At 35.8% G+C, this 25350-nt stretch overlaps 1 protein-coding gene across 6 annotated transcripts in view; it reads right to left on the bottom strand.

Moving 5' to 3' along the window:
• The window catches only part of INPP4B (inositol polyphosphate-4-phosphatase type II B), an 865488-nt gene that overhangs the window by 221795 nt on the left and 618343 nt on the right, over positions 1-25350 (bottom strand). For all 6 annotated transcript variants that reach the window (XM_033215351.1, XM_033215352.1, XM_033215348.1 and 3 more), the window contains 2 exons: positions 18128-18239; positions 8074-8146 (listed from right to left, as the gene is read on the bottom strand). In XM_033215351.1, the coding sequence (XP_033071242.1) occupies positions 8074-8146; positions 18128-18239 (185 nt within the window). The remainder of the gene's footprint in view (positions 1-8073; positions 8147-18127; positions 18240-25350) is intronic.

Below are 25350 nucleotides of genomic sequence, written 5' to 3' on the forward strand. Positions count from 1 at the left end.
CAATGCCAGTATTTTACTGAGGATTTTTGCATCGATGTTCATCAGGGATATTGGCCTGAAATTTTCTTTTTTTGTTGTGTCTCTGCCAGGTTTTTGTATCAGGATGATGCTGGCCTCATAAAACGAGTTATGGAGGAGTCCCTCTTTTTCTATTGTTTGGAATCATTTCAGAAGGAATGGTACCTGCTCCTCTTTGCTTGTTTGTGTCAGGTTTGTCAAACATCAGATGGTTCTAGATGTGTGCCATTATTTCTGAGGCCTCTGTTCTGTTCCAATATATGTGTGTGTGTGTGTGTGTGTGTGTGTGTGTGTCTGTTTTGATACCGGTACCATGCTGTTTTGATTACTGTAGCCTTAGAGTATAGTTTGAAGTCAGGTAATGTGATGCCTCCAGCTTTGTTCTTTTGGCTTAGGATTGCCTTTGCTATATGGGCTATTTTTTTGTTGTTCCATATGAAATTTAAAGTAGTTTTTTCTATTTCTGTGAAGAAAGTCAATGGTAACTTGATGGGGATAGCATTGAATCTACAAATTACTTTGGGCAGTATAGCCACTTTCATGATATTAATTCTTCCTATCCATGAACATAGAATGTTTTTCCATTTGTTTGTGTCTTTTCTTATTTCCTTGAACAGTGGTTTGTAGTTCTCCTTCCAGAGGTCCTTCACATCCCTTTTAAGTTGTATTCCTAGGTATTTATTCTCTTTGTAGCAATTGTGAATAGGAGTAATTTGTGGATCACTCATGATTTGGCTCTCTGTCTATTATTGCTGTATAGGAATGCTTGTGATTTTTGCATATTCATTTTGTATTCTGAGACTTTGCAGAAGTTGCTTATCAGCTTAAGGAGATTTTGGGCTAAGACGATGGGGTTTTCTAAATATATAATCATGTCATCTGCAAACAGAGACAATTCAACTTCCTCTCTTCCTATTTGAATACCCTTTATTTCTTTCTCTTGCCTGATTGCCCTGGCCAGAAATTCCAATACTACATTGAATAAGAGTGGTGAGAGAAGGCATCCTTGACTTGTGCCAGTTTTCAAAGGGAATGTTTCCAGCTTTTGCACATTCAGTATGATATTGACTGTGGGTTTGTCATAAATAGCTCTTATTATTTTGAAATACGTTCCATCAATACCTACTTTATTGAGAGTTTTTAGCGTGAAGGGGTGAATTTTATTGAAGGCCTTTTCTGCATCTATTGTGATAATCATGTGGTTTTTGTCATTGGTTCTGTTTATGTGATGGATTATGTTTATTGATTTGCATATGTTGAACCAGACTTGCATCCCTGGGATGAAGCCGACTTGACCGTGGTGGATAAGCTTTTTGATGTGCTGCTGGATTCAGTTTGCCAGCATTTTATGGGAGGACTTTCGCGTCGATGTTCATCAGGAATGTTGCCCTGAAATTTTCTTTTTTTGTTGTGTCTCTGCCAGGTTTTTGTATCAGGATGATGCTGGCCTTATAAAATGAGTTAGGGAGGAGTCCCTCTTTTTCTATTGTTTGGAATAGTTTCAGAAGGAATGGTATCAGCTCCTCTTTGTAACTCTGGCAGAATTTGGCTATGAATCAGTCTGATCCTGGTCTTTTTTTGGTTGGTAGGCTACTAATTACTGCCTGAATTTCAAAACTTGTTATTGGTCTATTCAGGGATTCAACCCTTCTGATTTAGTCTTGGGAGGGTGTATGTGCCTGGGTATTTATCAATTTCTTCTAGATTTTCTAGTTTATTTGCATAGAGGTATTTACAGTACTCTCTGATGGTAGTTTGTACTTCTGTGGGATCAGTGGTGATCTCCCTTTTATCACTTTTATTATGTCTATTTGATTCTTCTCTCTTTTGTTCTTTATTAGTCTGGCTAGTGGTCCATCTATTTTGTTAATCTTTTCAAAAAAACAGCTCCTGGATTCACTGATTTGGGGGAGGGTTTTTTGGTGTCTCTCTCTCCTTTAGTTAGAGGCAGTACAAAATTTTAATGAGACTTAAGGAAAGTAGTAAATTATTTTATTCCAAACCTAAATAATTACATTTGAACATCTTTCTCAAAGAAAAAAAAATAATTGAGTTTTCTGTTATCTGAAGCATAAATTCAGATAAGATACACCTATTGTTTACCATTTAACAAGCATTATTATATTTTTGTATGGAAGAATCTCTGTGTTCTCCGGAGGGAAGGAAGGCATCACCCCTCCTGTACCTGCCCTCCAGCCTCCTGTGCTCCCATCTGCTCTAGGCAACTTCCACTCCCAGGAGATGTTTATATTGTACATCACCACAATGATGCCTCACTGACTGCTGATCACCCCCATCCCAAGATCAGGTTAGCTCTGAGCATTTTTCCCTTGAAGAGGGTATCAGTGAATGGACTGCATCTATATCAAGACTCTAAGACTATCAATTTTTGAAGCCTTTTCCCCATGAGATTTAAGAAAAAAAAGCACCCTTTCCTCCCCCTCCTTTCCCACTCTCTGTCTCTATCGCTCTGTCTCTATGTTTCTATTTTATTTTATTTTATTTTATTTTACTTTATTTTACTTTATTTTATTGAGATGGAGTTTTGCTCTTATTGCCCAGGCTGGAGTCCAACGGCGTGATCTTGGCTCACTGCAAACCCCACCTCTTGGGTTTTCAAGCAATTCTCCTGCTTCAGCCTCCTAAATAGCTGAGATTATACATGCCCACTACCACACCCAGCTAATTTTTTGTATTTTTATACAGACAGGGTTTCACCGTGTTGGCCAGACTGGTCTTGAACTTCTGACCTCAGGTGATCTGCCCACCTCTGCCTCCCAAAGCGCTGGGATTTCTCTCTCACTTTGTGTGTGTGTGTGTATGTGAGTGTGTGTGTGTGTTTGTGTGTGTGTGTGTGTGTGTTTAGGTTTAGAAGTCACCATTATTTAAAGGGCCATGTGGGGAAATCAACTCTCTTGCTTGGTTCTCCTGAAATCTCAGGGGCACATTCAGCAGGGCTAGAAATTTTTATTCCTTACAACAAATTCTTTTTTAACCCATAAATTATTCACCAAATTCTAACTGATTAGAGATTTCTAGACCAATGGGAGAGGGTACCTGCTCAATAAAGAAGAATTCAATTTATAATGTTTAAGTGCCCAGAGCTTGTTAACATAAAATGATATAGACTGCAAATTAAAAAGTAATGTTCCTTCCTCTTATGTAGCTTACAATCTAGTATCTTCTTCAAAACAACAATAATAGGTGATTTAACCCTATTTGGTGAAAAAGAATCAAAGCTGTGAAGCAAGAAATACAAATACCAGTAAGTTCTCCACATAGGAGGGCGAACTGCACATATTTATGACTAGTAGCAGCACAGTTTCCTCATCTTTGTTTGGATTCCAACTCACACAGTCATGGAAATCATGGCTGTTAGGTATACAAAAATACTGTATCAGATCTAATGCTTGCTGAGGGCTGGAACTCACTGTAAATGGGACCAGAATGGGAAAGTTTGTGACAGGGTCTACTAGATTCTTAGATTTGGCATGGTAATTTTAGGGTCCATGGGCTGAAGTACTCTGTAGAATTATATAATAATTTTACCAAAAAAAGAGAGAATTAAGGTATTTACAGAGAATTGTGTTTAAAACACTTTTTTTTCAATGTTCTGTCACTGGTCAGACTTTTAAACTGTAAATAGTAACCCCTGAGAAAGAAAACTACAAATGCCAAATATTCCTCCATATAAAACTGATGAAAATGAATACTTTCATGAAGTGTTTCTAAAAAGAAGGAGAACAATGTAAACGCTAACCTATGCTACATCAACTTCAAACATTTGAGAGCCAAAAAGGAAGTAAAAAACTGTTTAGGTTAATTTGGTCATTTTAAAATAATTGAAAGGCAAAGAAGCTGAACTGTCTTTCAGGACCAAACTGCTGGTTGAAAAACTTAGGCTTTAAAACCATTGCATCTGTCAGCCCATCCAGTGTTCTTGTATCAATACTACCAGAGCCCATTTATCATTGCTGTGCTGCAGACAAGGTACCTCAGTTAGTGTGACTTAGGCACCAAACTCCATGACTGTGTGAAAGACCTACCATCTCCCCTTCTATACGGTCAAAACTCATTTCCCCTACTCCCCTTTCCATTCCACCTCCAACAGAAAATAATTTAAAGTTTTCTTAGTACTATTTTACTTAAATAAGCAAATAATTAGAGATAAGTCTACTTTTTAACAACTTAATTTTATGAGTTATATAGTTAGAAAGTCAAACTAAGTAAGACCTTCACCTGTCTATTACATACTGTGTCTTCTAGTGTGCCTTGTTTGTATTCCCATGTAATAAAGGTACTTATATATCTTTCTTATGGAATTGTAAATTCTGCCCCACCTGTTCCTTATTCTCTCTCTCCTTCTACCCTAAATCCCCCAGATTCCTAACATCCACATTCAATTTGCAAGGGCATGAAAAGGGTGAGGCCTTTGGGGAAAGTGTTTTTCTTCTTAGTTTTACAACAGATAAGTGAATTCTTGATTTATACCAAAATCTCTAGAGATGTAAATAGAATAGTGAGGAACTGATATAAGATATGACATTCTCTCCCACTCAGTAAGTACTTCATAACTCACTGGAGACTTGAAAGCTCCATTTAAGACATTAATACAAAGACTTGAGAAGAATGTCAATAGATTACTTTGCCCACAGATTAAAGAAATACCACATGGGTATAGAATGGATTAATTCCAAAGTTGCTGAGTTTAGATAAATAAATAGAACAAAAGATTAAAGTCATACATATACATATTTTATATCTGTACAATGCACCTTTGTATTTTGAACAGAAACATTTTATGAATAGCACTTAGTTGTATTTTTATAAGGTTTTTAAAAATCCAGTCTTTATAACATTTGATTTTCATTTAGTCTCATCTTCCCCTAATATAAGATGACTCCAAGAAAATATCTGTGACAAATATCCTAGGTTCTGAGTGGTCCTCCAGGTTGACGGGACCAAAGACATTTAGAATTATCTTCAGAAATAAGTGGACTGTCACCACCAAACTGTCACCTCCATGAAAGGAGAAAAGCAATAATTAATCATCTTTCACTCCACAAAGTATATTTAAATTGCAGAATGTAGCTGCTCCCATCAATTTTATGTCAGTAGCTTTTGTCATATTACAGTTCATCTGTAACAAACAAATACCCTGGTAGTCTGGAAGAATTAGTATGGCTTCCAAGACTTACGCCTTACAGAATTTATGGCGCAGCTATGGAGAGGTAATGATCTATTTTTCAATATGATCTCTCTGTCTCTTCTTCCATAAGTAATATGTTTGCTTGATTTTAAAGTAATGTTTCTCTTTCTCCTTGAAATTTATACTTAACCAATAAGCATCACAAAATGCCACTTCTTTTTGTGTGTATAAAAAAGTTAAGAGGGTTCACGTAAGTCAATCATTAAAATGTGTCTTATTATAGTATAGATGGTTTCGATGATAACCTGAATCAAGCTGTATTTAACATGAACTTAATATCCCACTCAAATTTATTTTTAAAAATTAACATTTAATGAATGAAATAAATTATAGTTTGTGAACATATTAAAGTAAAGAACTAAAGGTTTAGCCAACTTTCAGGTGAAAAATGTGAAGAGGACCCTTTGATAATAGTTTAAATATTTTAAGAACACTAACACCTCGGGTGTTTTTTTAGCATGTATGGTTGATTTATTAATAGCTTTCTGGGTAGACCCTTCAAAACACTATTTAGTACATACCCCACAGTATTATATCTTTCATAAAAACTAAGAAAAATCCCATTTCATTTGGCTGTAGGTTGAGAAACACCTGTTCTTCCTTGGGTTAATTCTTCATTCTGTGAAAGTGGACTTGATGTTTTTAAACATATTTCTCAATTAAATTGCATTTTATTTATCTGTGTGTATAAACAGAGCCAAAGGGATGCCTCTCCTTCCCCATTCCCTATTGTTAGCTGCCTCCTGCAAGAGAAAACTGCTAATAATTTAGGGGTTATGTATTTGTAAGCTGTTGATGTTCTGTATTATTCATTAATCTGATTATCATGCTATCTATGTCACTGCTTAAATGTAAAACACGGCAGGGCTAGAAAAAGAGTAAGGTATTTTACTGTGACACCAATTTGTTTATTAATGCCTTCTTAGTAATACCACAGCCTATTATGAGCAAAGGCCTTGGAATCAAAGTGGGTTTAAATTCTGGACCCATTGTTTACTACATAGGTTATCTTGAAGACTTCCTCATTTGTGAAATATGGATAATGATAGTACCCTCCTTATAGCACATGCCAGAGGATTATCTAAGATAAGGTATATAAGGTATTAGTATATTGTCTTTCACTACAGTAGTCATTATTTACTAACGGTCATTTAATTTACATTATCATTTAAAAATTGGTTACATAATTTTACATATTCATATCACATATATTTTAACTGTACTATATGTCTCAATTTTATTCATAAATACATTTAATATATAGTCTAATATCTTGTTAAAATGCAAACATATTACTGTGAATAAAGCAATACACACATATATACCCAAGAATGTACAAATGTGATTATTAATTTTTCCTACTGAATCCATATATCTATGTTTTAACAACTTTATGAGTTACATAATTAGGAAGTCAAACTAAACAAGAGCTTCACACTGTCTTCTAGTGTTTCTTGTTTGGGATAATACATGATCCAATAGCTAAAAGAAATTTACAGTCATGTGTAGTTTAACAAGGAGATATGTTCCGAGAAATTAGTCATTAGGCAATTTCGTCATGGTGCAAACATCACAGAATACACTTACAAATACCTAGGCGGTAGAGCCTACTACACACCTACGCTCCATGGTATCGTCTATTGCTCCTAGGTTACAATCTGTATAGTATGTTACTGTGTGTAAAACTTTAGGTAACTGTACCATAATGTTAAGTATTTATGTACCTAAACATATCTAAACATAGAAAAGATACAGTAAAAATATGGTATAAAAGATTAAAAGTGGTACACCTATAAAGGGCACTTGCCGTGAATGAAGTCTGCAGGGCTAGAAGTTGCTCTGGATGAGTCAGTGAGTGTGTGGTGGGTGAATGTGTAGACCTAGAACATTACCGTACTCTACTGTAGACTTGATAAACAGTGTACACGTAGGCTACAACATTTTACAAATCTTTTCTTTCTTCAATAATAAATGAACCTAGGATTACTATAACTTTTTTACTTTATAAACTTTTAAGTTTTCTTAACTTTTTGACACTTTCATAATAACATTTAGCTGAAAATACAAATACATTGTACAGTTGTACAAAAGTATTTTTTCTTTCTTCCTTATTCTATAACTTTTTATTTTATTTTATTTTTTTACTTTTTAATTTTTTGTGCTAAAAACTGAGACAAAAACACACATTAACCTAAGCCCACACAAGATCAGGATCACCAAGATGTCACTAGGCGATAGAAATGTTTTCGCTGTGTTATAATCTTATAAGACCACTGTCATATATGTAGTTGTCATTGACCAAATGTCATTATGCAGCACACGATCATATTTGTTTTTTGTTTGTTTGTTTTTTGAGATGGAGTCTCGCTCTACCTTGAGGCTGGAGCACAGTGGCGCAATCTCGGCTCACTGCAACCTCTGCCTCTCAGGATCAAGCAATTCTCCTGCCTCAACCTCCAGAATTGCTGGGACTGCAGGCACGCACCACCGCGCCCAGCTAATTTTTGGTATTTTTAGTAGAGACGGGGTTTCACCATGTTAGCCAGGATGGTCTCAATCTCTTGACCTCGTGATCTGCCTGCCTCGGCCTCCCAAAGTGCTGGGATTAGGGACGTAAGCCACCGCGCCTGGCCGATCACATTTGTTTTGCCATAGAGCTAGCACATTTATCTTTCCTGTGGAATTGTACGATCTTCCCCCATTCTGCTGGTCCCTCATGACTTCCCAGTGTATTTACTAAGCTTCACAAACAACTGTGAGAATGTTGGTTCAGTGTTGATTTTATATAAAATTAAAATTCATTTTCACATGAAACTAACATAAGTATTTAAAACTGAGTTACATACCTGAATTCAAAAAAGGTAAGTTATCTTTTCCGCTCACACTTTCTGGGGCTGTACATTCACATACCAGGGCACACTAGGAAAAAATGTAAAAAAAAAAATTTGAAAATAATCAAAATAAGAAATGATATTCTTTTATTTTCTTTGCAAAACATAAGGCTATGTACACGGTTCCAAAACGTTTTGAATAAAATACTTTTAAAAAACTATTTCTAGTTTTATCTTTACTATGAAGAGTATTTAACTTGTGATTTACTTAAATGTATATGTAATATGCTTATATTATATAATATAGAGGCTACTCAGGGAAAAAATTAAAAACAGAAAAATGATTATCCCCAACATGCTAGAGATATGTTCCTAGCACAGTAAATCATATTTGACAAGCTGAATCATTTTGTATTTCTTTCACCTGAGCTAATTTCAGATCAACAGAAAGCAAATTATTGTCTAGAGTTTAAGTAATTGCAACTTTAAATAAAAGACAAAATATGTTGAAACCACTCGTTATATAGGGCAAAAGATTATTTTGTCTCCAGCAAAACAATGCAAACACTTGCTCAAAAAGTATGAGGACCATTTATAAATAAGCTGATCTGTGGAATCTATAATGAATTGATTAAGCTCCTGACCTTAACGGTACTGTCAATTTCTCAACAGAAAGAGAGAAGAGATACAGAAGAGAACGTGGACATGTTCCTAGTCAATGAACTGTGATGGGAGAGAATGTCCCAGACAATTCCTCATTAAACATGGTACTCTCCCTCAGCTTCCTATGAAACTATAATGGAAAGAGGAAACAAAATTCTTCTGGCCCCAGGAGTTGGACAAGATCTATTTTCACATAGGCAGGCTCTAGCATTTGTGTCTTCAAATGAGTTTCCTTTTATCTTTAGAAAAAACATGTGGGTGGGGGTGGGGACAGGGAAAGAGGAGAGTGAATTTTCACAGCCAATATACCCCATATAAACAAGTAAATGCAAACATAACAAAGCAAACATACACACAAAAATTGCAGAAAGTTCTTTTGGTGACAACGTCTGAGGAAACCAGCCATCCTTCTGTAAGTTTTGCATGGCTCTGCTCATGGGGCTCTGAGGGCTCAGACAAGCTTCTCCAAGGTTCTATCAGCCTTGCTTGAGCCATTTCCCCGCTGTTCTGTCTCCCTCCACCTCTCCTTCCCCAGGCACTGGCCCTCATTGAGAATCATGGACACTGAGGTCACTTTTAACAATGGAATGTTTACATTCATTCCTCAAACATTTTGAGGAAGAAGACAAAGAATTCAAAACATTGATTTAAATGTTACTTTCTATTTTCTTAGAGTCTACTGCTTATTCCACAATCAACATTCATCACATTACTCAGTAAATTTTTTGTTGGGGTACAAAAAATTGTTTCATAATTTTTTTATTGAGGTCCTAGTTGACTGAAAGAACAAATGACTGAAAATAGCTCTTAAAATTTGATGTTCTCTAAATCACATTTCTGACCACCCAGAAGTCAGAGGTGCACTTCCTCTAATCCACAGCAAGTTTGGAAATGCACTTCCTAAATCACTAGAATGATGTTCAATGATACTAGAAATACATAAAATTTTAATTTCTCCTATTTTCAATATTTCCTTTAATTCTTTTAGCATATACAGGGCTGTTAAAATAATTTTTCATCAACATTATATTCATCATATCAGTGTTCTACGCTATAATAAATAATAGCTACTTATTTAGCTCAGAGTCTTATGGCTTACAGCGGAGTACATGATCTGTTTCTCCCCGCCCCGTGAATCTCAGCACTCAACTCCAACCACTTCTCCTCGACCCCTGAGCTCCAGTCACACTGGCCTATTTGTTGCTCCTTCAACACAACAAGCATGCTGCCACCTCGGGGCCTTTGCTCTTGCTATTCATGCTACCTAGAATTTGTATTCCTGCCATATATCCCCGTCTCACTCCCTTATTTCCTGAAAGTTTCAGCTCAAACATCACATTACCAGTGAATCTTTCCTTAACCAACATCTGGTATAAACAACCTGTTCCTTTCACCCTGTCTTTTTTTCTGTACAGCATATAGCACCAGTCAGTAATATATTATCTGTTATTTTAATTGTTTACTTCCCCTGAAGGTACCATCTGTGTCTCTCTGGTTCATTGCTGAATCTCCAGAACCTAGTAGAATGCTTAGAACTTAGTAGGTGATATTTTTGATAAATGAATGATGATTATTTGCCTACAAATATTCTCTATGAGGTAAGGCTGGTTATAATACTTTCAATTTTATATTTGGAGGAAATAAGGGGATAAGACATTCTGAGACTGGTCCTTAGCCACTCAAAGACTCCATCTTTCCTCTGAGCACTGCTGATAAACCTCAGTGAAAACAGTACTTCAAATAACAGGAGCAAGATGGCCTGAGAAAAGCAGAAGGTTTTCATAAGGGGATGTATTAATACTCCACTTACACTATTTTTGCTGGTATCATAAATAAGTAAGACATTTTCTTTCCTTTTATAGAAATCACAATCCCTTTGGTCACTAGTGTTATGCTACATTCCAATACAACACAGATCTTAAACTACAGGAGAGACAAGGCAGGGGCTGAAGTAAACTAAGCTGCTCCCGTGCCTCACTGGAGGATGCTCCTAATAATGCTTCAATCCTGACAGGAAGCTGATCATCTCTGCTGTAGGCAAAAAAGGGCTGTGCTCAATGGGAGGACTTTTCCTGTCTCAATCAATCCTTTTGGCTGTTACTTATTGGGATTTCTCATTTTTCACCTGATTTGATTATTTGGTTCCTACTTATCCTGTCTCTAATAGTATTGTCTTTGACTACTTCAAAAGTTGTTCTATAACTTTCTTTCTTTTTCTTCCACAATCCTACACTCTTTACTACATGCCATCTTATTTATTTTCCACCAATTGGCATGGAGTTATACGCAGCCACATACTGTCTCTTCTATAGGATAATTTTTAGCTTGACTTCTTTACTTCTTTAAAGTAAAGTTGACTTCATTTATTCATTTATTTCTGAGTCAGACTGTTTCAGGTACTGGGGATAAAGGAGGGAATGAAAACAGACAGTTTTGTCTCATGAAGGTTAATACTAGTGAGGAAAATAGACCACAAATGAGATAAATTAGTCATATATATATGACATTGAACAATGACAAGTACTAATGACAAAAATAAAAAATAATGCAGAGAAAGGAGATAGAAAGCTTTGGGGTAGACACTGCAATCTTAGATAGGGTTGCAGGAAAGGCTTCAGTGAGGAGCTGACACTTCTGCATAAAGACTAGAAGGAAATAAGTGAACCACAAAATTACCTGGGGAAAACACTTCAAAGGTAGGTGGAAAAACAAAGTGCAGGGACCTTGAGTTGGCAGTGTGTACCTGAAACGTTCAGGAACAACAAGGAAGACAATGTGACTGAATCGTAGTGAGCAAAAAAGAGAAGTTGGGGAGGAGGTCAAAGAAGTAATGAAGTAGCCGGGGGTGGGACAGGGAGGCTCTTGTAAGACTGTATTTGGTCACTGAAGAGCTTTGAGTTTACACTTTCAGAGAGTCAAGAAGCTGTGGGAGAAAGACATGTCCTAAGTTACATTTAAATAGGATCACTTTGTTGCTCTGTTGAAAACAGCCTGATGTAGTGACATGTGGTGGCAGATAGGGAGAGAAAAGGAAAAAATCAGGGAGACTTTTAAGTCATTACTGTAAACATCCAGGTGACAGACAACATTGGTATCAGTAAAAGGGCCAACAGTTGTTAAATTCTGATTTCATTTAAAAGGTGCAGTCAACAGGATTTGCTGACATATTAACTGTGAGTTTATGAGAGGCAGAAAGGAGTCAAAGATTATTCCAATAAAAGAAAAAATATTTTGGATACATAATGCAACATTCATCTACTATATTAGTTGTGAAAAAAAGAGTTTTTCTTTTGTAATTTTTTATTTCTACTACTATGTGGTTTTAATGCTTTATCTTCTATTTCTATATGTGCATATACTGAAGTTTGAAACAATCTAATATGGTAAATGACCCTCTGAGCAATCTTTCCTTGATAATAAATATGTATTCATAATATAATTAATGGAAACAAGTAAGAAAAAGAAAGCAAACGTATGTGAGAAGAAAGAGTTTGGATTTTCACTTATATTTTATTCCATGCTCTGGAATTTAACACTCAAGATTAAAATGTAGTATTTTAATAATAAAGGTACTATTATGGACTGAACTGTGTCTTCCAAAGTTCATATGTTGAAGCCCCAGCCTCCAATGTGACCATATTTGGAGATAAAGACCTATATTATGGAGGTAACTATGATTAAAAAAGGTCATAAAGATGGGGCTTTAATACTACAGGACTGGTATTCTTACAAGAAAAGGAGAAGATACCAAAACACTATCTCTCCCTCTCTCCCTTCCTTTCTCCTTTCCTCTCTCTCTCCCTCCCTCCCTACCCACACTTCCCCTTCCTGCTTGCACACAGAAGATAGACCATCTGAGAAGGTAGCAAGAAGGCAGCCACCTGCAAGCCAAGTAAAGAGCCCTCACCAGGAACTGAACAGGCTGGCACCTTGATCTGGGACTTCCTAGCTTCCAGAACTGTAAGAAAATAAATTCCTGTTGTTCAAACCATACAGTTTATGGTATTTTGTCATGGCAGCCCAAGCTGAACAATATCAGTATTGCTCTTTTATTTACGTCTATATTAGATAACATGTGTCACTTTCATGACACATGACTATGGTGCTAATAGAAGTTTCATTCCTTTGTCCCTAGCTCATGCAAACCAATGCGAGCAATGTTATTTTAGGAATAACTTCTATTTCAGTTACTTTCTCTTTCCATAATGATAGTCATTCCGGTCTTAAATCACCATTAGTAACAGATAATATTAATTGATTTTCTATGGATTTTTGTTTAGCAGATGTACAACGGTTCACGCATTTGCAGTTCTAAAAAACACTCTAGGTGATTCTAATTACACTTTGAAAAACGCTGAGATAAAGTTATTTACACAATAAATATCCTGCATGTTGGGCCCTACTATATGTCTCAAACATTGATATTCTTAAAGATTGCCAGGAGAGTTTATAGTTACTTTATTAAAAAATTGCAAATAATCCAGACAGGGCAGAGCTGATGCCAAAATATTTGATATGTTTACCATTTTAGTCAGCTTATGACTCACACACGGTGTGTACTGCCACTGCCACCTTCTATTTCTGGAACAGCTCAGTTAAGTCTTTTTTAAGTTCACGTTCCTAAGCCAGAAACACTATGTAGGATTTGGGTGGGGGCATATTTCTAGGTATCAAGTTCTCCATTTATGAAAAGAGTATAATTCAATTTGCACTACCTTATACTGTAGTGACATAGTCTGGAGTCAAAGGGTGGGCTAGTTTTGAGGAAAGTAGAAAAGTGGCTGGTGATATATTCAGAATCAGAGAAAGGAGCTCTACTTTGAAATGGGAAGTGTTTCTGCTTCTGGTTTCCTGGTACACAGTTACAGGTCTAGGCATGATTATCTGCCTGTTTCTGCTCTGTGTCCCCAGTTTAGCTTCCGAATCTTCCTTCCTTGAGCATGATGCAAGTGTTCATGTGATAGTGACAAAGACGAGTCTTATACAGATCTACAAAATAAACAAGGATGGAATGAAGGGACCCAGCACTAAGACAGGGTTTTGAATACGTACCCAAGAAAGTCTGCTCCAAAACTACCACGGCCCCGATATTAGTAAATAAACTGATTTAAACTTGGGCCTTCTTAAAATATTTTTATTATGTGGGATATATTCCAAGGAGAGGAGAGGATAAAACAGAAGAACAAAGTTTAGGGTAGCAGAGAAGACCCTAGCCTATTCCGGGAAAAAGACAAAAAATTTTTGAAAGAAAATCTTTGATATTTTTGTAAAGTTAATAATTTGTTAAGTGATGGATAAACACCATCTCCCATGCAACAGTTTCCTGGGTAAGAAAAACCAGAAAGTAAGTCACAATGGGCCTTTTTTTTTTTTTTAATGCAATCAAGAACGAGACAAAGATGTCCATTCTCACCACTTCTATTCAATGTTATACCAAAAATTCTAGCTAGAACAATCAGACAAGAAAAAGAAATAAAAGGTATCCAAATAGGAAAGGAAGAAGGGAAATTGTCTTTGTTTGCTAATAATGCAATCTTTTATGTAGAAAATCCTAATGACACAACCAAAAAAATAAAAGTCAGTTAAAACTGATAAATTCAGTAAAGTTGAAGGATACACAATCAACTCACAGAAATCAGTAATGTTTCTTTACACTGACACCAAACTATTTGAAAAATAAATTAAGAAATCAATCCTATTCATATTAAAAACATACTTAAAAGTAAATTTAACCAAGGATTTGGAAGATCTGTATACTGAAAACTGTAAAACATTAATGAAAAAAATTATAGATAACACAGATACATAGAAAAGTATCTCATGCTCATGGATTAGAAGAATTAATACTGTTAAAATGTCTATACTACCCAAAGCAATATACAGATTAAATGAATCCCTATCAAAATTCCAATGTCATTTTTTCACAGAAATAAATTTAAAAATCCTAGAATTCTTAAGAAACCACAAAAGAGTTGGAAGAGTCAAAGTTATCTTGAATAAAAAGAACAAAACTGAAGGAATCATGTCAGCTGACTTCAAAATCTACTATAAAGCAAAGCTATCAAAATCAAAATGGCATGTTACTGGCATAAAAACAGACACATTGACCAATGTAACAGGGCAGAAAGCCTAGGAATAAATCCACACATATATGGTCAATTCATTTTCAACAAAGGCACCAAGAACACAGAATGAAGAAAGGGCAATCTCTTTAACAAATTGTGTTGCGGACACTAGATGTCCACATGCAGAAAAATAAAATTGGACCGTTTTCTCATGCCATGCTCATGCACAAAAATCAACTCAAAATGAGTTAAAGACTGAAAAATAAGCCCTAAAACTATAAAAGCACTAGAAAGAAAACATTTACAAATGCTCAATGACAGTGGTCTGGATGAGATTTCCATGACATGATCCCAAAAGCACAGGAACAAAAGCAAAAATAAACAAATGGCATTGTATCAAACTAAAAAGCTTCTGCACAGCAAAGGAAACAATAAAGAAACAACTCACGGACTGGGATAAAATATTTGCAAACCATACGTCTGAAAAGGAGCTAATATTCAAAATACATAAGAAACTCAACTCAATAGCAAGAAACCCAATAAAAAATGGGCAAAGGACATAAAAATCACCCGCAAAAGAAGACATACAAATGGCTAACAGATATATTAAAAAATGCTCATCATCACTGATTACCAGGAAAACACAAATTAAAACTATAATGAGATACTATTGCACACATGTCAGAATAGCTATTATCAAAATGATGAGGGAGGCCAGGTGAGGAGGCTCACGCCTGTAATCCCAACACTTTGGGAGGCTGAGGCAGGTGGATCACAAGGTCAGGAGATCAAGACCATCCTGGCTAACACGGTGAAACCCCATCTCTACTAAAAATACAAAAAATTAGCCGGGCATGGTGGTGGGCGCCTGTAGTCCCAGCTACTCGAGAGGCTGAGGCAGGAGAATGGCATGAACCTGGGAGGCAGAGCTTGCAGTGAGCTGAGATCACGTCACTGCACTCCAGCCTGGGTGACAGGGCGAGACTCCATCTCAAAATAAATAAATAAATAAATAATAAAATAAAATGATGAGAGATAAGTACTGGTGAGGGTGTGAAGCAAAGGGAACCCTTATGCACTGTTGAGAATGTAAATTAATACAACCATTATGGAAAACAACACAGAGGCTCCTCAGAAAACTAAAAATAGAACTACCATAAAACCCAGCAATCCCACTCTGGGTACTCCAAAGAAACTGAAATCAATATGCCAAAGAGATATCTGCACGCTGTTCACTGCAACGTTATTCACAAAAACTAAGATGTGGAAGCAATCTCAGCATCCATCATCAGATGAATGGAAAAAGGAAATGTGGTATATACCCACAATAAAAAACTATTCAACTTTGAAAAGGGGGAAAGTCCTGTCATTAGTGACAACATAGATAAACCTGGATGATATTTTGCTAAATGAACTATGCCAGGCACAAGACAAATACTGTATCATCTCATTTATATGTTGAGAAAGAAAACAGATTCTTGGGACCCCAAACCCACTATGTCGGAAGGAAAGTTAAGATTGGGAACTGAAACACACAAAAAACTGCCTTTGTTTTTTACCCCTGACGAACAGATAGCTGCAATGATAGAAGGCCACATCTCTCCCCAGATGCCCTCATTCACAAATTGCTCACAATTCCCTGTGGGTCCCAACTCTTTCAGAATATATATCCCCCCTATAAAATAGCCTTAATACAGAGTTTTGTTGAATCTCACCCTAACAATGTAAATTAACAGCTTATATTTCCACAGACAGGGGACAAGGATAAGACTAGAAAATCACCCCTCTGCCCACTCTGAGACAAACACATAATTGACTTCTTTTATTTTACATAAAATGCAGATTTACTGAATATTAGAGGAATGTATAATTGACTATTCCTCTTCTCCCTTTCACATATAAAATGTAGATTCACTGAGCACTAATGAAAGCCTCACTGTGTGACCACTTACCTCATTGCCTACCCTCCCGCCTGTCTTTTTCTCTCTTTTTCCCCTCCTGCTTACTCTTTCTCTTTTACATATCGGAGTCCTCACAACCCTTTTTGGAAAAGGCAGGGGTCACAGATGCTCCTCTAATTTGTGCTTTTTCCCAGGTGCAGCCTCAACCTTGGTAACATAAACATGTAAATTAATTGAGACCTGCCTTGGTCATTTTTTTTTTTTTTTGGCTTACATTTGTGGAATCTATGTGAGTCAAATTCACAGAAGTAAAGGGCAGAATGATGGTTACCAGAAGCTGGGGAAGGGAAAGTTCAGGGAAATGGGAGGTACTCATCAAAGGGTACAAGTTTCCATTAGCCAGGAGGAATAAGCTTTAGTGAGCTATTGAGCAGAATGGTCACTATATAATAGTCCATTGTAGATTCCAAAATTGCTATAAGAAGAAATTTTAAATATTTTTACCACCCACACAAAATAAGTATGTGACGTGGTAGGTTTGTTACTTAACCTGATTAATCATTCCATAATGTAAATATATATCAAAACATCACATTGTTCCTAAGTATATACAACGATTGTTTATTAAAATAATTTTTAAGTGCTCCTTTATTAAAAGTTAGAAATTATAGTGTATAAAATTCATTTTCCTAAAAGAAACTACTAGCAGTTTCTAAGTCTACCACATGTGCTTCAGTAGTCTCAATAAAATAGGCAATTGCATTCCTAAGAAAGAAATTTAGGTTACTATTTATGTAGAGTTTCTCTGCCTTAGTGAAAAGGAACAGAAAGAAAGACAGAATCCTGGATGCATGTTTATATGCATCAGGCCTTTATTCTGTGTTTTGGGAAGCTGCTTCTCCTTCAGTTGCCATTGTCCCTCCTCCAGAGCTCTTCCTTCAGTGAATACTATTTCCTGCTTCTCTCTCCTCCATTTCATAAGGCACAAAGTTCTTGCTAAATCTGCCCTCCTTCACATAAAGGTGAAATACAAATTAAAATTGCATATCTTTCCAAAGAGGGTTTTGGGAGTAGAGAACAAGTTATTTTGGGTAATAGCCCTCCCAGAATCTTCTGGCATCTCACGTAGAGTTAATTGTGGTAAAATGCGACAATGACCAATACTTTTGTTCCAACTGAGAAGAGGCAGTGTCAACCAGGGAGCTGGCAGGGAAGAGGAAGGTGCTTCTTAATGGAGCATTGCTTTGCATAGTTCCAAGCAAATAGGCCCTCTGACTCAGAGGCTGAAACATACATATTGTATTCCAATTTCAGAGTTGTTGTCTCATTTAGGTTTTGATAATGAGATTTCAAACCCCACAGAGATGTTGGTGAGACAGGCACCTGGCAAAGCTGATCATTTTTAACTTAATTTGTACAATGAGAGGACTGAGATCCTACCTTTTGTCCCTGTACATCTGTGGTGATGTGGTCGGCTTCCCCATCCTCAATCTCCCCCATCTTCACGACACCAACTTCTATGGTGCCAACCACTTTGCCACCATCTGAAGTTCTGCAACAAAAAATACACGAAATGGAAAGGTAAGAAGCTTCTCTCTTCCCCAAAAATATCGCAAACACATTTGTTTCTGAAAACCACTAGCATTGTTATTTACTTACAAGACAAAATCTGCATAAAACACAGCAAAACATGTTAATAGGGTAGGTGTTTTTTGCTTTGTTTTATTTTGTTTTTGAGACTGAGTTCCACTCTTGTTGCTCAGGCTGGAGTGTAATGGCGTGATCTCAGCTCACCTCAACCTTCGCCTCCTGGATTCAAGTGATTCTTCTGCCTCAGCCTCCCGAGTAGCTGGGATTACAGGCATGTGCCACCACACCTGGCTAATTTTGTATTCTCCATGTTGGTCGGGCTGGTGTCAAACTCCCAACCTCAGGTGATCCACCTGCCTAGGCCTCCCAAAGTGCTGGGATTACAGGCATGAGCTATAGCATCTTGTTTTTAATTTGAAATTAAAATTATTCATGAATGTGTGAGGTAAGAGTATAGACTGTCGAAAAGTAACTCAGGAAGATGAAACCTCCTAAATGTTCTCAGAGGTACCCTCAAGGAAAGAACATTGTGTCATAGATCAATACCCTATTTGGAACCATCAAATCTAAAACAGCATCTATTGTGGCCAAGTAAAATAGAAAAGAGTATAAATATTCTTATCTTCCTCTATGACTGGGCTTTTGGCTACAAAATCTGACTTTGTGCCTTTTCTCTAACATTTTTCTTTATATACTACTAAGTAAAAAAGATTCTCTCCTAGCAAACATAAGAACATGTAAAGCAGAACATAACCCAAAGATCATTTAGTACAACTCTTTACTTTTTCAGATAAAGAAATTGAGACTCAAAAAGATGGAAAGACCCTTCCAAGGTAAAGAAGTGGCAATTTCAGGTTTCTATCTTCTCCAAGTCATCAACAACTCTTTTATATTCAATGATAATAATATAAGATTTTCACCATCATTATTTTTAGCAGCATAAAAATTTTATGTTTAGCAATAATAATGAAAGCTAAAGATAAGTTTAAGAGCCACACTTTAAGATTCTCTAGTTTCCTTTTCTGAGCAAGAAAAATTACAAAATAAATAGTGCCATTATACTGTGGAAACACTGCAACATATAATTATATTTTTCCCTTGAGCCTGTTGTGAAAATAGGTAGCAAGTCATCTCGTAGACATGATGTGTTGCTGTAACTTCTATTTGAGTAGAATTGACTGAATAGTCATGTGACGTCTCATTTTCTTCTTTAGTCATATCTTTCATGAAATTTGTTTTCAACTTTTAGCTGAACACCAATGTTATCTTTCTTTTAACTAATTCCTTCCAAATACTGCTTCTTTTTTTATTAAAAGTGTCAGAAAGGAGAAGGGGCATTCCTATGAGTAGTTTACCAAAATGCTAATTAAAATAATGAATAAATTAAGTGAAAACTAAAATTGACTCTACTACTAGATAAGGTGCAAATTAAAACACAACTTTTGTATTAGGTTTTTTAAGAAAATTAAAAGAGAAAATTTCTGATAGCATGTACACAGCTAATGTCATGGTGCAATAAAATAAAGAAAATTAAAACAAAAAAATAAAAGTGATTTATTGTTAAATAGATTTTTTACTAAAATATGAAGTGAAATGCTTCTTGGTGATTTTGAAATCAGTGGAAATTATAATATTGACTCAGTTGTTTGAAATTAATATAGAAAGCAAGTATTTATCACAAAGAAGATGTGTAGACAGGTGAGAGTATGATCTGTGAAGAAAACTATATTAACTCCAATTCTGGGATGGCTTTAAATAATTCATTATATCATTTTTCCAGTGTGTCATATTCTCATTTGAATATGACGTAATAACTTGTGATACGTCATGGTGAAGCATGTTTCTGTATAATTCTTCAGTACTTAGTAGTTAAATAAAGCATATAATAAGGACATTCATGGGTACTACTTAAAAATTAATTTTGTAGATATTTGCAGATTTCTTTTTGAAAAGAAAAAGAAGGGTTGTGTAATAAATCGTATATGTCGTATTGTTTAAAAGTGTGAACTCAAGAGTTTATCTGCTAGCTGTGTGACTTTGGGCAAGTCATTTACCCACATGAATGTCTGATTTTCTCACTTGTAAAATGGAGATAACAATAGCCTTGTTTTAAGAATTAAATTATAGGAGATGACTAATGTAAAGTGCTCAACACAATGTCTTTTTTTTTTTTTTTTTTTTTTTGAGACGGAGTCTTGCTCTGCCGCCCAGGCTGGAGTGCAGTGGCCGGCTCTCAGCTCACTGCAAGCTCCGCCTCCCGGGTTCACGCCATTCTCCTGTCTCAGCCTCCCGAGTAGCTGGGACTACAGGCGCCCGCCTCATCGCCCAGCTAGTTTTTTGTATTTTTTAGTAGAGACGGGTTTCACCGTATTAGCCAGGATGGTCTCGATCTCCTGACCTCGTGATCTGCCCGTCTCGGCCTCCCAAAGTGCTGGGATTACAGGCTTGAGCCACCGCGCCCGGCCCACAATGTCTTACATAAGATAATTGCCACTTCCACCCCATCATCCTAATAGTAGTATTGGAACAATAACAATAGCAGCAAAAACAGAATTGCTTCTGTTATTAATGTATTAAATTATATTTAATTTGATGTTCTCAAGAAATTTTACTGAAACTGATATCTGAGACTATAGTAAAAGGCTATAGGATCTCACGGCATATGCATCTCAACAGTGATTAAATGCTCACTGGGGATACAAAGACTTTGTAGTAAGAGGATGTTATGATGTTTACATTCCCACAAATTTACTAATTACAGTACAAGTGAATCAGTCAAAAATACTAAAGTAGATGAATAATCAATGAACTATGGGAGTGAACTTGGAAACTATGGCTCTATCTAGTCTCTTTCTTAAAGCATTTGGCTATCTTTTTAATTATTTTCCTTCCTTTTGGGTTTCCTATGTTTCCTTATCTTCTATAGGCTTTCACTTACTGCCTGGGTGGAATCAAAGCAAGGAACATGGTTAATCTAGTGACACTATAAAATTCTAGCATAAATTTTTCCCCAAAAGCATTTTGAATGGGCAGCTTTTTTGCATGCCCTAAAGCATGTTTCCTCAATTGAACTTCACGGAAAAAACAGAATGGTAAATCCAGGTTATAAACCAAAGAACTAAACCCAAGACATCCAAAATATGGTTCACCCTGTCACTGAACTAGAATGTAAAATGTAAAAGCCATTCCCTATTTATTCCGTTATAATTTATCATACAAAGAATACAGATATCCACACTTCCTGTCAATTAGGAGAGTCACAAATGAAATATCTATTTCATGTTTCCAAAGATTTTTCAAAGATGACTTAAAGATTTAGGAAAAACATTCTTAAAAGCTAAATTATGCTTTCAATTTATCACCTTTCAAGTTGGAAAGGCTAGAAATAATAGCTTAATCATTATTCATCACCAAAATTCTACTGAATTTTATCTTATGAAATTTATCACATCTGCATAGAAGATACATTAAAGAGAGTTCTGTGCTAGGAATCAAGAAATTCAGGTTCTGCTTCCAACTCATCCACTAACATATCACTTCAGTTCTCTGGATTTGTTTCCATTACTGCAAACAAAGAGTTGGTCTCTAAAAGCTGTCTCATACTATTAGCACTCAAACCTCATGCTCTAATCACTCCTGTGATTTCATCATAGGGCATCACAGATTGATATGGACTCAGCAAAAATCTCAGATCAATTCTAGCCTCTCTTCGTCACTCTACACCTTCCCATTCCACTTTCTGTCAGACAAACCAAATGCATGCCAAATCTGGAAAGTGACTTAGCACTTATAACTAAATTGAAAAAGAGCTAGCTTTTCTTATAATATCATATTATATAGGTCATACAGATGTATATAGCAATTATGACATTGGATCTTGGTATGTTTACAAGGATACAAATTTGACTGAACCCAAAATAGAAGTGATCTTCATACTCTTACCTTTCCTAGCAATTCAGGTAGCAGTAAGATGGGGCTGCAGTAATCAATATCTCAATCTACTTAAGGAAAAAACCATGTCATTTTAGACAGTGTATTGCCAGGTCATTACCACTGTTTAATGCAGAAAGCAGAGAGAGAGAAGTAAAAGATAAGCAGTTCATGGCTGCTGCGGTATTTCAATCACAATGTCAAGTTTCTCTTTCCCTCAGAAGATAGACTTAAATATTTAACCACAATAAAAAGATATAGAAGACAAAGATGGGGAAAATTTCAGCAACACAAATCTACACTCCCTTCTTACCTAGGTTTTCAGCATATATAATATATTGGTGATTAAGGTTCTTTAAAATCTGCCTTTAAAATGACTCCCCTAATACTTCCTAATGACTAATGTAAAGTGCTCAACACATAAATAAAGTGCTCAACACATAAAGTGTTCACATGCTAGAACACATAAATATTTTTAGAAGACTAAAGGAAAGGGAATGTTAAACAGTCTTCTAACAAAGGACAATTTAATGATACTTTTTTCTAAACTTCTTTCTCACCTATTCTGCCATCATTAATAAAGGGAAAAAAAGAAAAAAGAAAAACACCTCCAGAAGTGTTAAACAGCAAAATGTAAATAACTTCTTGATTTTGGAAATGCCACAGAGATACAAACCAACAAATGACTCTGTAAACATCCAGGGACAAACCGTCATTAGCACTGTCAGTCTTTGTGAATATAAAGTAGTTCTGGTACTATGCACAGGAATCTTCAGCTGTGAGACATGCCCTGCATTTCAACCATCTAGACATGTAACTAGAAATGGAAATCTCACCCAAACATAAAAATAAACAAGGGCCATAAGTAAACAAACAGATTCACTGAGTGAGTGACTGCACCCTGATGATCTTTCTGGTGAACACAATTATACAGCAGTACTGGATTTACAGAGGGCTCACAGAAATTGGATTTATATTTAAGTATGTATAACTAAACACCTCTATTCTGGCTGAAATTCACAAATGTCAGAAGCCATATAATGCTTTCAAATTAACAGTAAAATAAAGCTTTTCAGTATTGTTTAATATTAATAGCTTATACTCTAGGGTTTATTAGTTTTCTGCTCTTTTTTCAGTATAGGCTCACCTTCAGACATTCTATCCATCATCATGAGCTTTAACTATCCTTTTATGAAAATCTACTCCAATCCTATATTCCAAATTTGATCTTGATTTTCTGATCTAGAACTCCAAATTTGCTCTGGTCTCATGACTTTACATTCTACAAGCTTGAGACCTAACCTTTCACTCCCTCAAACCCAAATTCACTCACATTAGTCACATGTCATTCTCCAAAACTCAAAACCAAGAAGATTCCATCTCTACCTCTGCCTTGCCTTTCCCCTATCATTAGTCATTAAGCCCTACCTGTTCTCCCTCCATAATGTCTATTTCATGTGTCCCTTCCCAATAGCAACATTCCAGTTAGTTTTATCACTTCTCCTATGTTATCCCTGAAGAACCTACTTCCCATCCTCTAGTATCTGTTTCTTCCATTTCATTCATGTCAGGTTTTCATCTTAAAGCTCTGCTTTCACTATTTTATTTTTTTCCTGTTAAAAGTCCTTAGACGTTGCTCAGTACTTACTCAAAGGGGCTAAAACTACATAGCCTGTCTTTCAAGTCTTTGTATTAGGATCTGTCAAAGTTGATGGACACTCAGTATTTTTGGCTCACACTGATCCACCTCATCACATACCATTAAATAATGAAGTATGGTTTAGTGAAAAAGCACAGTGAATGTTGAGTAACAAAGCCCTTGGTTATGGTGCTGACTCTCTCTATAAACAGCTATATAATTAAGAGTAGGCAATTCAGCCTCTGTAAAGATTTTCCAGCTATAAAATATAAAGATTGTAAGCCATCCTACTTATCTCACAAGACTCATGTGATCAAAAAGAAAATATCTTAGGTTTAAAAATAAAAATTGCTTTAGTATATGGAAATGAGTAATATTGTTTACATGGCCTGGGCCACAAAGCTTCAAGAGAATGATGTAGAAATGTTGATCATCATCAGTTTTTCAGACTAACTGGCTTGTAGATTACCCTTTACTGCTAAAAACAGTACTGTCCAAATATGAGGAATTATACAAATACAAATAAGATAAAGCAATTTTTATCTTCCTCATGACACTATTAAAAATATATATTATATTTGGAAATTTGTTTCAATGCTAAATGTAAAATATAAATTAGCTCCTTGAATATAGTATTTTATCAGCAAGGTGAGAAAGTAAGGTTGGAGTCTTGTAATTGTCTTGTCAGGATTCCAAAATTGCATTAAAATTAACAGGTCATTCTTCCAGTAGTAAGGTGGTATTGCATTATGATTTTGATTTGCATTTCCCTGATAATTAGTGATGCTGAGCATTTTTGCATATTTTTGATAGTCATTTGTACATCTTCTTTAGAGAACTGTCTATTCATGTCCTTAGCCCAATTTTTGATGGGATTGTTTTTTTTTATTTTTCCTTGTTGATTTGAGTTTCTTGTGGATTCTGGATATGAGTCTTTTGTCAGACATATACATTGCAAAGATTTTCTCCCACTCTATGGGTTGTCTGTTTACTCTGCTGACTATTTCTTTTGCTGTGCAGAAGTTTTTTTTTAGTTTAATTAAGTCCCATCTATTTATCGTTGTTTTGTTGCCATAATAAAATGAATAAATAAAAATAAATAGATGTTGATGTAGTTGTAGTGAAAAGGGAACATTTTCACATTGTTGGTGGGAATGTAAACTAGTACAATCACTATGGAAAACAGTGTGGAAAGAACTAGAAGTAGATCTACCATTTGATCCAGCCATCCCACTACTGGGTATCCATCCAGAAGAAAACAAGTCACTATAAGAAAGATGCTTGCACATGCATGTTTATAGCAGCACAATTCACAATCACAAAAGTATGGAGCCAGCCAATGCCCATCAATCAATGCGTGGATAAAGAAAATGTAATATGTATGTGTGTGTGTATATATATATATATACACACACACACATACAGACACACACACACACACACCATGGAATATTACTTAGTCACAAAAAGCAACAAAATAATGTGGCATTTGCAGCAACCTGGA

Source organism: Trachypithecus francoisi, unplaced genomic scaffold (assembly GCF_009764315.1).
Source record: "Trachypithecus francoisi isolate TF-2019V2 unplaced genomic scaffold, Tfra_2.0 Lachesis_group1, whole genome shotgun sequence".
Lineage (NCBI taxonomy): Eukaryota > Metazoa > Chordata > Mammalia > Primates > Cercopithecidae > Trachypithecus > Trachypithecus francoisi.